This window comes from Pygocentrus nattereri, chromosome 14 (assembly GCF_015220715.1).
Source record: "Pygocentrus nattereri isolate fPygNat1 chromosome 14, fPygNat1.pri, whole genome shotgun sequence".
NCBI classification, from domain to species: Eukaryota; Metazoa; Chordata; class Actinopteri; order Characiformes; family Serrasalmidae; genus Pygocentrus; species Pygocentrus nattereri.
Window position 1 is genome coordinate 14,700,001 of NC_051224.1, and position 13,611 is coordinate 14,713,611.

The 13,611-nt window shown below is 38.4% G+C and overlaps 3 protein-coding genes across 6 annotated transcripts in view; 2 read left to right on the forward strand and 1 right to left on the reverse strand.

The window, feature by feature from the left end:
- Positions 1-1,134, forward strand: part of gys1 (glycogen synthase 1 (muscle)) — a 17,611-nt gene extending 16,477 nt beyond the window's left edge. For all 3 annotated transcript variants that reach the window (XM_017686802.2, XM_017686811.2, XM_037544710.1), the window contains exon 16: positions 302-1,134. In XM_017686802.2, coding sequence (XP_017542291.1) covers positions 302-550 — 249 coding nt within the window. In that variant the 3' untranslated portion in view covers positions 551-1,134. The remainder of the gene's footprint in view (positions 1-301) is intronic.
- On the reverse strand, positions 995-7,899 carry aspdh (aspartate dehydrogenase domain containing). Of its 2 annotated transcripts, none has more exons than XM_017686826.2 (8): positions 7,779-7,899; positions 6,207-6,321; positions 5,326-5,470; positions 5,138-5,222; positions 4,887-5,036; positions 3,649-3,872; positions 1,726-1,865; positions 995-1,639 (listed from the first exon to the last, which is right to left on the reverse strand). In XM_017686826.2, exons 2-8 carry the CDS (start codon positions 6,259-6,261, stop codon positions 1,602-1,604), a joined length of 837 nt encoding a protein of 278 aa, XP_017542315.1. In that variant the 5' UTR covers positions 6,262-6,321; positions 7,779-7,899; the 3' UTR covers positions 995-1,601. The 2 variants fall into 2 exon arrangements, with proteins under 2 accessions (XP_017542315.1, XP_017542308.1); XM_017686819.2 differs by having other exon boundaries at positions 7,764-7,882.
- A 2,328-nt stretch (positions 7,900-10,227) lies between these two features.
- tmem86b (transmembrane protein 86B) lies at positions 10,228-13,201 on the forward strand. The gene is made up of 3 exons (XM_017684672.2): positions 10,228-10,385; positions 10,714-10,957; positions 12,384-13,201. The coding sequence occupies exons 1-3, from the start codon at positions 10,335-10,337 to the stop codon at positions 12,842-12,844; spliced, it is 756 nt and encodes a 251-aa protein (XP_017540161.1). The 5' UTR covers positions 10,228-10,334; the 3' UTR covers positions 12,845-13,201.
- The last annotated feature ends 410 nt before the right edge of the window (positions 13,202-13,611 follow it).

The following is a 13,611-nucleotide window of genomic DNA, read 5'->3' on the forward strand; positions in this document are numbered from 1 at the left end:
AATGTCAATCAAATCCCGCAGAAGTATATGTAAGGCGTAAATAGGCTCAAAATTGCTGAACTCAGTGAGTTATATAATTCATGTTTCCCCTCAGGAGAATGGTTTTAAACTCATCACTGATCGTTTTTTTCACAGCTCATTGAGTTTTCATGTCTGAAAAGGGTGTCTTGATACTTTTGGGCATACAGTGTAGCTTTTATGAAATAAATATCCTGTAATTTCACAGGCTTTTTGTCATACCATGTTTTCCCATTCATCACTAGGCGAGTGTAATTTTGTTGTTTGTTTCACCCCCTTTTAGACCACAGGCTTCCGTTACCCACGGCCTGCCTCAGTGCCACCCTCCCCTGCCCACTCACTCCACTCCTCCCCCCATCACAGTGAGGCTGAGGATGAGGATGAGAGATACGATGAAGAGCTGGAAGCTGAGAAAGACCGCGTGAATATCCGCCAGCCTTATAGTGTACCGCACAAGAACAAGAGCCTGCCAGCTGACCCAGCTGACCCAGCTGAACCAGCTGACTCAGTTGAATTGCCTGAGAAAAACTGACACTATACACATGCACTTGCTCATGCACACGCTTTACCTCCTTTTGCAACATTTCTTCATGCACACACACTGCTAACGCACTCCTGACCTATTCCCTGCCTGTTGGTTCTGCAGTTACTGGGATTGAGGAGTAAAGAGAGATATTTATGTGAGAAAGCTATATGATATAGAATTCTTATTACTGTGAGGAGCTACTATATTTATTGATGTCTTCCACGTGTTTTTGTAGACTGAGTGACTGTACTAGAAAGACATTTAAATCTGAACATGTTAATTCAATCAGATCGTTTTCTTAGTTCTCTTCAATACTCCAGTACATTGCTTCAAAAAGGTCAGTGAGAATAAAGCTTAAGTAATTTTTTCTACCAAAAATGGGCTTATATCAAGACAAGGCATTTTATTGATAATTAGTATTGGAGTATACTGTGCAATTTTGTTGCAACAACCTGATCTTTCTAACTCCTTGCATGTTCTTTAGCTTGTCCCAGTTTTATGGCGGTTAAGGCAAAATACCTGTTCTCTCAAAGAGTTTAGTACCTCAAGGTAAACATCTTAAAGACAGAATAAATCCTTTCTCAAACATCTGTCCTTGAAGTCTGTTTTCAGCATAGCACTTCCACAGTAGCACTTATACAATTGCCTCAGACATGACCAGTTACAAAAAACAAAGAAAGGAATTCTTGCCTGGTTGGTGGTTTGAGGGTTAGAGAGCTTGAGCTAAAAAGAGCTATTATGGCTATAGTGATCTAGTAGAATGTGCAAGAGCAATTTATGTACTGTAATGTACACACATATAATTTGAGTTTGTGTCACAGCTGTGGAACAGAAATTAAAGACTATATTATTGTTATGAATGTCTTGATTTTCTAAATTTATTAACATTTTCCATTTTGATCTCTTATGAATAGAAATGATCTCTGTGCATAGAAAGAGGCAAGATTTTTTATATAGCAGCTTTTATACACTGTAGTCATTCAAAGTGCTTTACAGATGAAAAAGATCATTCAAATTAGAGTTGAAAAGAAAGATGTGTGTTGGTGTAGATAGTTTGTCAGCATAGATACACTCTCCCTCCATGACCTTTGCAGACTGAAAGACAATACATTAGATCTTAAAAACATACCCAGGTTCTACAGACTATTAATAAGATGACATTTCGGTTCATGCAGTCATACCCAGTAAGCTGCTCCAGAATGAGTTGTAGGTGGCACTGCCAGTAACAGCTCCTAGCTTGGCTGGATTGCGCCGCACTGTTTTCACTGAGAAGCCATCTGGGCCTGTCACCTCAACTTCCACTAGGTGGTAATCAGCTAGACTGGAAGTGAAAAAGAATGCTACTTCAGGCCTTTTGCTGATGAGACATCAGTTGTCAACAATATGTAGACCTATAGAACAAGAAACCTTAAGGTGCTTGATTTAAACATGCACAGGTTCTGCATGTATTTGCTAATCTAAAGTGGCTAAATTCGGATAACAACCATAATATAGATCAGCAGCCAGTTAAATCAATGAATGTATTTTAATTCACATCTGAATATCTTCTCTGTCATCTTGGCCAGGCAGTTGTAAAGAAAACCATTCGCTTGGATTGACCTATATCTTGAAGCGGAATTTTTCAAAGTTTCTACTTAATTCAGTCACTAAAATGCAAAAAAAGTCATATAGAGTGTTTTGGTGTAAAATGCTCCATTTAAGAGAAACCTGCAGATGCTGATTTCTTTACAATGTGTTGATAGGAACCAGGTGTCACAATGTCTGCAGTGTAAATATTCATTGCATTTGCTGTCTGAAATGACCGTTGCACTCAGTGTCTTCTGAGTTTTTATATGTAATGTTGGTTATGGTAACATAATGGTTGAACCAAAAAATGAGTTTTCTTTGGGTGCTTTACAACACCCAACATGAACCTTTCCACCATGACTTTAAAAAAGTATATTAAGGCCAAAGGCCTATTACAAATGTCATGAACAATGTCTCAACCATCATGTAATGTATTAGTTACAATTTAGGTTAATAGCTTTTTGAGAGGGAGCTTGTGGGGTATTAAACTTTTAAGACGTGTGGTTCCTATCACCACCACTGTGAACAGCTCTGACTGATGAAATTTCTCTAGATTGGAGCATTTCACATCAAATCAATCTGAACGACTTTAGTTCATTTCAATGATTTAATTATGCAGAAATTTAGAAAATCAGTGGAATTGTGTGTAGTGGGCACACATACTTTCCACACTGAGAAAGGGGCCATCCTATAGCATTGCTGTTCACACTGAAGCCTAGCATAATCGTTAGTTTCTAGTACTAGTAAGCCAGGACCAGACTTGTGGATATTGTAGGGTTTTATTTCGTTTTATTTAGTTTAACTGAGAGATACATTACTTGGCATTTGATTCAAACATATATCATGAACTTTTTAAGGTGACAAGCCAGGGAATGTTCCCAATACTCAAGTTGACTTACTACAACTACACAATTCAGTGATCCAGGACAGGGACGGTGGGCAAATTTTTGGGCCTCATGAAAATATCGCCTCTATGCACTCCTGCACTTTTCAAATTTAAAATGGCACACCAAAAAAAGATCCCTACTCAACCGAGGGGCCCTGAATAATCAGTTCCACTCTTCCCCCAGCTGTGGCACCCCTGGTATTCCACAAAGCAGGATTCCTCAGTTAGCCAGGTAGCTTAAGGCCAAGGTAAAACCCGTCCTATTGGACACTCCTCATTTTCAGCTTAACTTTTCCAGCTTACTGAGAAATCCTGCTTTGTGAAACAATCTTCTACATGACTGAAAAGTTTTGCAGACTTAATTCTTAAGTCAGGGGTGTCCAAAGTTAAAAGGCCAGTGTGGGTGCAGGTTTTCATTCCAAACAAGAAGAGCACACCTGATTCGACTCGTTTAATCAGTCTCAGTCTTTAAAAAAATGATCATGTTGCTCTTCTTTGTTATAGCCACACTGACCCTTTGCAGATAAGATTGGATATCCCTGGCTCAAGTCTTACAAAACATTTAATAGGGAGCAGGCAGAGATGAGGAGGGGGATGTGGGTGTAGGGATAGGCCTACAGCCTGAACAGTGGTTAGACATTTTGCAACTCACGCAGTATCAGACACAATCTCTCCAGTGACTCCATGGAAGCCCAGGGTTGATGCGGCAATGGCGGCGGCTGCCATTGTGTTCACGTTGTTAGGAGCGATGGGGCAGAGCTCTGCCACTGAGCCATGAAACAAAACACACCTCCCCTCCTCTCCTGCCCAGTCAGAGAACGTGCCTCCAGCCAGGCGGAAACAGGAGGGGTGCTTTGACATACGAATGGAGAGGGCCTGGAACAGAGCCAAATTACACTTTCCCAGACAAACTGTGCAAGTTCTCAGTGCCCCAGTCACCCATCATTGAACAGTCTTATGTTTAGGTTCTCTAGAAACTAAGGGTGTAACATTTCCTATATAATATAAAAAAGGAACAAAGAAACTATATGGACAATTTGAAACTCCAGTACAGTCTCTTCTGAGGGTCTCTCACTTGTTACCTTTCTTTGAAATCTCATCAGCAATCAACTAGGCATCTGGGTGCATCACTTTAGAGTAAAGTGTGTTGGGGGGGCTTATGGTGTACACACACACATGCTCAAATGAATGGGCTTTTTGGAGGCGGGTGGGGTGGTGCTTATGTAATCACTGAATAATAAGTCTTAAAGGGGGGGCTAAAGTGGCATTTTTAATGTAATCTGAAAAATGTTCACAAAAGTGTTTTTGAAACACTGTTTCACTGCTGTGCATCTCCCTATTGCTAAGCTACAATAGCAGTGTAACTGTCAATCAGCTGTGCCAGCTTGTTACCTTTTCAGAATACAGGCAGAAAGCTCTGGCATTTGCATTTTTAGAGAGTGAGCTACTATTTAATTCATTTATTTTTAAACAGCTGCTTTTTGTTTGTTATGAAAATCTCTCTCCATGCAATCAAACAGTACTCAGCAACTGCAACTACGAATCCCTCCTCCATTACAATGGCCATTGCAGACCCGCCTTAGTTTGGATATGACTGGTTTGCAACTTGAAGTGAATTTGACCACTTCAGGCTGACCTTTTCTCAACTCAAGGTGTGCATTCTGCAGAAAAGCCAGCCATGTAGAGTGAATAAAATGTGAGATGCACAGCGAGCTAAATGCATCCCTTTTATTTAAACTTTTATTTAAACTGGAAAAAGCACCTCAGTCTGCAAAAGATGCATACAATGTGGACCCTGCTTTAAGCCTGGGACTAAAATGGGGTTAATTTAGTAAGCTGGCCGAACTAAAACCTAAAATATCAAAAATCAAATCAAATGTTGACCCTTACTTTTAATGATCCACTGTCATTTAGTCTCTGGATGTCTTGGCCGCCCCATAAAGCACCGCTGGGCACATAGAGTGTCTTGCCATGTTTCTTTGCAGTCAGCCGGAGCTCCTTGTCCAGCTGAGAGTCTGACAGAGCAGATGGACTGCCCACCTGTTGGTAAGAAATAAACTGTGACTGTAATTATAATTTCATACTTCTCATCTCAGCCTTTTCCATAATCACACCAAGAACCAAACATCAAATAACAGTACCAGAAAGTTTGCGTGTGATAAGAATCGAACCCCAAAATCTTTCACTATTTGTGGATGACAGACCTCCACAATCAGGTCAGCCTTTCTGGAACACACAAGAAAAAATTTAAAAAACTGGGAAAAAAAATTGAAAGCAATTTTTATATATGTGAAGATCTGTTCATGTGTGAGTCTATGAGCATGCCTACATTTGTGTAAACTCAGACAGGTTAGTCAGGATCAGATCCTTAGGGACTGACTCAATGAGTTTGTCTGCATTTCTATTCCAAACAAAGGCCAAACTAAGGCCTGCTGCAAGCCCCTTTTTCTGTATGCGATCCACCAGGAACTGACCTATAAAGATGAATTGTGGTAAATAATTTCACTATGCAATTACAGACTTCACGAAACTTTAAGTGCCTTAATATATGTCCATTTTATGAAATAAGTAACACTATACAAATATACATTTTCTGTTTCCACTGATCCTTTAAAAACATTATATGTAAACACATTGCTGTGCAGTTTAAAACCATTCATCTTAGCAATGAGAGTGTTTTTGCTTGTAAAACACTACATATCTTTAGACTAATTGCAAACAGTAACACAACTTTCTTGAACTTTTGAGGTAGTTTGAAAAATAAAATTTGGTTCAGGTTTTCTCCTTAATGCCTCGATCGCATAGAACTGATAAATTCCAACAACAACATATTTGATTTAACATAACGAACTGATTAGCCAAACAAGGTATTGATGAGAACTACAATCAATGCTAGGATACCAGTAAAAGATATTTGGGAAAGGTAGAATGAACATACTGACACAGAAAATCAGTTGTTCTGTGTTAATGTTATTCATTGTATTCATTGTAGTAGTAGAGTTTTTGTATGCAAATAAAGCTCTTATGTTCATCCAAAGTATAGCTACATCACATTTCTCTACTTCAAACCAAGCAAAATACGTTCTGTAGTAATTTTCCTCATCATACTACATTTAGTTGTTGGACATGAAGGAAAACGATCAAATCCATTGTGTTTGGTCACTGAATGAACAGCATCAGTTTTAGAGCATATAAGGTGGGAGGACTTACCTAAATGTCCATATCCTACAATGCCAACTCTTATGGGTGAGGATATATCAGTCATGGCTGTACAGTTTTGTAAGTTGCTCTTGATAAGATAAGAGATAAGAGCATCTTCTAAATGCTGTAATTGTAAATGTAAATGAAGAGAAACACAATGAATTAAGGAATAAATAAATAAAAAAAATCCCAACAAGTTATATGCACTATTAAACAAACTTTTTCTAAGTGAAAATAATTGGTATAACTTGAAGGCTACCTAAATATGTTCTACATAGCACATTTCTAAGCACTGAATGACATATTTTGGAAGCAGTATTTAAGAAAACTAAGAACCTGAAATCAAATTGTATCAAATAGAAAATTGAAACATTTTTTTCATTTATAACACAAAATCTTGTTTTACAGTAATCCTTCATCAAAAAGGACACCAAAGGTGTTATATCGGGTTGAGGTCAGGACTGTGCAGGCCAGTCAAGTTCTTCCACACCAAACTCACTTGTCCATGTCTTTATGGACCTTGCTTTGTGCACTGGTACGCCGTCATGTTGAAACAGGAAGGGGCCGTCCCCAAACTGTTCCCACAAAGTTGGGAGCATGAAATTGTCCAAATCTCTTGGTCTGCTGAAGCATTAAGAGTTCCTTTCACTGGAACTAAGGGGGTGAGCCCAACTCCTGAAAAACAACCCCACACCATAATCCCCCCTCTACTAAACTTTGCACTTGGCACAATGCAGTCAGACAAGTATCGTGTCCCTGGCAACCGCCAACGGATTGCCAGACGGAGAAGCATGATTCGTCACTCCAGAGAACATGTCTCCACTGCTCTAGAGTCCAGGGGTGGTGCTTTTCACCACTGCATTCGATGCTTTGCATTGTACTTAGTGATGTAAGGCTTGAATGCAGCTGCACGACCATGGAAACCCATTCCATGAAGCTCTCTATACACTGTTTTTGAGCTAATCTGAAGGTCACATGATGTTTGATGAGGTCTGTAGCAATTGACTCTGCAGAAAGTTGGCGACCTCTTTGTGACTCAGCATCCACTAACCCTGTTCTGTCATTTTGTTTTATACACGTATGGCCATGAAAGTGATTGGAAGACCTGAATTCAATTATTTGGATGGGTTAGTGAATACTTTTGGCAATATAGTGTATACATATGCACATAAATGAAATTTCCTAAAGCTCTGATTCTTACAATAAATTTTACACGTGCATCATCTTCCAAATAATCACTGCAGATTCATTGAAAAGGTCTGTTTTAATTCCGTTATTTTAATGAAGTAAACATGATAGCATACAGGCTTTGCCCTTAGTGACATCCTAAACGAAGGGCCATGCCACAGAAATAACACTGACCTCAACTCTCTTGAAAATTTGAGAACACTCAGTTTAATATCAACATTTTTCTAAAGATGAGGACTCCTCTTTCTCCTCCTACTCATCATGGCTCCTCCTTTCTTCCAACTTTTCCATTGTCTATCTCTCCTCCGCTGTCCACTATCTATCTCTAAGGCCTCATTACCCAACTTCCACCAGAAGTCTTTCACAACCTCCACTTACCTGCCAGTTCCTCACCTTTTCTCTACTTCTCTCACTCCCTTTGCTCTCTGTTCTTCTCTTCTGAAGCTCTTCCACTCTCTCTGATCAACAGCGTTGTGAGTATTGCAGGAGGATTATGGGAAAAGAGGGGATGAAGTTCATTGTAGTGCGTGTTAATAATTACTCCTGTGGTGTTGACTCATACACAAGACAACGTGTAATGCTAGACTGACAAACTGTTTCGCAAATTCTGGAGCATATTTATCTGTAACTGCAGCATCACGAATCCAGAAAAATCCAAAGTCCATACACATACATACAGCTGTATGCAAAAGTTTCAACAAGTTTCATTCCAGGTAGAATTTCACAGTTCTGCAAATATGTACGCACTGTTAGGGTATTCAGTAACATATTCCATTACAATACATAAAAAGTAATGTGTTCAGAACACATTTAGAATACATTTGCTGTTTATTTTATATTTAATGCTCACTGTTCCTTGCTGTTTCTGGTGGTAGTTTTCTTCATGGAATTCTTCTGTTGATGTTACATGACACATGTAGAGCATAAATGAACATTATTTTGGCTCTCATTGCCTACTTTGGTTCATTCCTGCTCCCATTATCCCACAGCTGTGAACCAAGCAAACAATTTGGCAGACAAATCCAACTGTAAACTGAGTAGCTATGTGATTTACAGATATGTAACTTGCCATGAAAGGCACGCACAAATGTAGTCCAACAATAATGCTAAGCTTATTACTTGTGAAATTCTATCAGCTCTCAAAAAAAGTTCAGTAATGCTGAGATAGAAAACTGGTCGTGATGCTAGTTTATCAGTCTACTCAGGCTTTAGCAGGAACTTCAAACTCTGTGCATTCATTTTGAAATAGTTAACAAGCCAGCACTGATAGTGTTTCTTTTACAGATACTATATACGGTTTAAGTTTAGTGAGTGGGTATTTTAAAAGTATTCTCATAGAATATGGGAAACCTAACTGTACTTTGAATGCTCCTTTACAAAATGTAATTTTAAGACTGAATACAGATACTTAGTTTCTGTAATCTGAACATGTATTCCCAATGCTTGTATTCTGATACAGCCCAACCCTGTATAGTATATATACTAACTTCATACTTTACTTGAAGTACATAGAACAGATGTATGCACAAGTCTGAATGCCCTTGGTGAAATGAAATGTTTTGTTGATCTTCTAAGTGAAAATATGTGTACATATTCTTCACAGAGAATATACTTCCATGTGGCATATTTCTGCTAATGTAAGTGTACAATTTCTATTTATTTTAACATACTGGAAAAAAAACATAAATGTAAAATTTGCCTAAATAAATAACTTTTGCACAGTGTACTTTTTATGTTTTGTTTTTGGATAATTTCAGCAAATATCCAGTAATTGTGCACTAACATCTACAGAACTCTGTAGTTATCTGTAGTGTGTTAACTGAAACTTGACTGGGGGTGCCCAAACTTTGCCACACAACTGTATGTATACTATACTACTATACTTTTGACTTTTGTTCATCCTCATTCCTTGTGTTCCACTCAAATACTTAAACTAGTATCTATATCATGCTTTGGCTTTTGAATACATAATTAAACTACTCAGTATGTCTACTCTGCTTTAATTTTTGTTCAGTCTCATTCCATGTCTTCCTCTCACACTCTCATAGGACATTAATGAAACATCTGTAAACAAAAGCAGTGGCTTTATCTCCACTGACCTCAGTTCAATGCTTCAGCCAATCAGACCTCTCAGAGATAGGACCTGGCCTATAGGTGATTTCACAGACTGACCACCATCTTAAGCACAAGTTGGATATTTGATACCACATCACAACACAGGCTAATCAGATTGCACAACTTTGATAAAGTCTTTGCATTCTGAAGTCAGATCTTCAGCAAAAGACTGACTTCTGATCTAAAATGTGTCTGTCAAAGAGATGCAGTAGTAAGATAACCTGCTTAACGAGCTACTAAACATGAGGATTCCTCTTTATTGTTCATAAATTGATGCTCTGTTTGCAAATGTAAAAATGATATCTACAGTCCGCAAAATGGCTACTTTCACTTCATACATGGTACCAGACCATCTCTATGGTGCCCTCATGAGGACCAGTGAAGTACTACTACCCATGAATCATGTAGATAGTATCATTGTCTCTCCTGTTCCACAGTCTATAGCTGCATAAGTCCATATAAGATGTATTACATGTAGCTTAAATTCCAGTATACAAATTCTTACTCAAGTAAAAAGAACCAGCAGAATTTGAAAAAGGAAACTGAAGGCCATTTCCTAAGTGACTTTATCTCTAAGTCATTATTAAGTCATGAAACCTTTGCTCATATTGACAATGTCACCACAGGATTACACGTCCTAAATAATGGGGGAAGACTGTACTGTGTTTATGACTGAACAATCTGACAGATAACGCATTACACATATTGGTCTAAAGTTCAACTTTAGCCTAGCCAGTGAGATACACAGTGCCTCTTATACTGACATTTGGAGGCACCGTAGGACCCTGTCGAGGACGTACCTTACGTTTTTGCTTTGTGAGAGAGGGCAGAAAGATGGACATCCTTGACACAGATGCCTATGATCGCAAACAGTGCAGGAACACGGTAAAGACTGACAAAACATATTAATATACAGAGGAAGACACATTTTCCTCACTTATTCTTATATACATCTATAACATCCATTTGTTGGCATGGTGACATCTAATTTAGCACCTGTTTCTCACACAAATACAAGTTCTTATAAGTTCTCTCTAAATGAGGTCTGAATGAGTGTGTTATTCAGTTGCAATGCAATGAAGTACCATCTGTATTTCTTTGCTATCATGTTCTGATATAAATATTGACCAAAACTCTTAATATTGACTAGTTCTGGAAACAATACATCACTGTATACTTCTTTCTTTTCTCTATTTCATCTCTTCTTTTCCAGTCCTGTGTTCTGTTCCTTTCTCTCCTCCCTTTCTTTGCTTTCACAGCAGTGTATTTCTACCTGTGGATCCCAGAATCAGCACCCTCTCTCCTGGCTGCTGGTGTAAAGTCCGCCCCTGTGCTCTCTTTGTCTCTTATGGTACTGAATTACAATGGGGGGAGGAGTCTGCTGGGTGTAGCCGGAGGGTTGCTGTTATCAGCTGGTGGAGACATCTGTCTCATTTGGCCAGGACTTTTTCTCCATGGTAAAGAAGCAAGGACTTAAATATAATGTCACTGACAGTGTTGGGGGTAATGCAGTACAATGTAACGTTACAGTATTGTGATTATAGAACTATAGTAAATGTATCTAATATTTCCCATTTTGAGATAGTTATGGACTTATTCTAAGATTATCAATCTTATTTCTAGAAATGTTTCACTTGTTTTCAGTAATTTTATTGAGTTAAATTATTTCACTATACAGGCAGATATTTTTGCTGGTTTCAAGCACTTTCCCTAATGCAAGCAAAGTTATCCCCCAATTTTGTTTAATAAAATTACTTAAAACAAGTAACATTGTTTAGAAATAAGGTAAATGCTTACAACAACCTCAACAGGAGAAATATTAAAAGAAATAATACATTTATTGTCTACATTTAAAGCAGTTTTACTTGATAAGATACCATTGTGTGCAGTGTTGTTCGGAAAAATAGTGCCTGTTTGGAACATCTATGGGATGTAATTTCAATCCAGGCCCTAAGTGGAAATACTTTATCATGTGTTACACTGTTGTCATTACAGTTTTACATTACAACATTACAACTTATTACAATTTAAATTTTTGTAACTGTTACCCTGTAAAAATGGTGTCTAAATAAGGTAACTGTGCTGAAATAAAATGTTTAATTCAACTTCTATTCCTTAAAAGACCAAACATCTGTATGTTGTGTTCTGTTAACGGAATGGACGTTGAATGAATTGAATGAACTTACTTTTTTCAGCTGAGACACCACATTATTTACAGTGGTTACACAATAAGAATGTTGTTACTTATGTTAATCTTATGTATTTAGTAGATGAAAATCAGTTATGTGTGATGCATTTAAAACATAAATGTCAAACCTCTATATTGATTATATATGATTTGCACACATGTGCAAACTGCAACTTTGTGAATCTGAGCACTGTAAACTAGACAAGTAGTCTGTGGAAGCATCTAATCTCTGTGTTTAAGTGGAGAGAGACTTAACCTCATCTAAAGAGGCCAGAATCTTATTCAGAAGCAGCACTGTTAGCTTTACCTTTTAGGGATGAAGATATTATTTGGAGGCAGCTCTTCCTGAACTGCTTCTTTCAGTTTCAATTGGTACAGATTGGGTGCAGATATATTTGTATTTCAGAGAGTAAAGTAATGAGTACTGAGATTACTTTTTTCCATGATGTAATGAGTAAAGTGATCCTATTACAGTTTGAGAGAAGTAATCAGTAACCACTCCAACACTGGTGATTGCTGTATCATTTTCAATATTGGTGCAAATACTAACTACCATTTTCATCCTCCTTTTCTCTTTCTTTCTTTCTTTCTTTCTTTCTTTCTTTCTTTCTTTCTTTCTTTCTTTCTTTCTTTCTTTCTTTCTTTCTTTCTTTCTTTCTTTCTTTCTTTCTCAATACTCTCCACTTCCCCTGCAGGAATGGGCTTTTTTGCTCTAGCCCACCTGCTGTACTCTTTTTCTTTCCTTTCCTCACGTTATTCCTTACACACCTATTCCTCCTTTGGCATCTACATCCTCTACCTACTGCTGTGGGGAGTAACTGGTGGAGCTTATGTCTACTTGCTGCCCTTCCTGCAGAATTCTCCAGACCCCGGTGTCTTCGTCCCAGCTGTAGGGGGTTACACATTCCTCATTGTTGTCATGGCCACTTTGGGGGCACGCACACGGCATATTTTGGTCATGCTGGGCGGCTTGGTCTTTTTGGCCTCTGACCTCACCCTTGCGCTGCAGCATTTCAAAGTCATTGAGTCTCTGGAACACGGCAGGCACATTGTCATGACAACATACTACCTGGCTCAGTTGCTGATTGCTGTGGGTGATGTGAAGGCCATGCTGGGGGAGGAGGCAGATGAGTTCCGCAAGTGGAAGAGATCATAGGTCCAGTGTGAAGACATGGCCATATCGGAGTGATACAGACTTCACACAGGTTCTATGGCTTTGGGAATGTTCCCTGATCTTTCCAGGAAATTCTATACCTGGACATATGACAATCAGAGAACTTACATGAGGTCTGTATTGTTCAAATGTGCCCATTGTGTTTTCATGGTTGTAGCACCAGACCCTACTTATAGGTGCTGTTCATTCTCAAAATAAGAGAATAACTAGGATAAACCTGGACATCTGTGAAGATAGCAGCCATGAGAACTCCACTGATATTTTCATTTAACATTACAATAATCTAAGGCACTAAAAACATGCCTAATAAACAATTACTGGCAACTGAATACAAAACAACCACCTTTTGTTTGCTGTGATGTTTCTTATATTATATAGAGTTGTATCATTGGGACTCTGTCACTTTTTGTCATTGGTATTTCTTGAAATTTCATCCTTAGTAATGGCTAGATGAATCCCTCATTTTCAATCTATCTATTGATTATAATGTGTTATACCTATAAATAGTGTGTTGTCCAATAAATAAACGAGAATGACTGTCTCGCGTGTGGTTCCTCCCCACGCTAAAACAATGGTAAAAGGTTTCTACAAAACATTGGACCCTGGAAAGCTATGTTCTGGAAGGACAGCACAAAAGAATGGAAAAATCAAAACAGCCAACACCTCTGACTGAAACACACAAGTGGTCCTCTATGCAGGTTCTTCTAAGAACTATTGGATCTAGGCTGTGCTACACTGTGGAACCATGA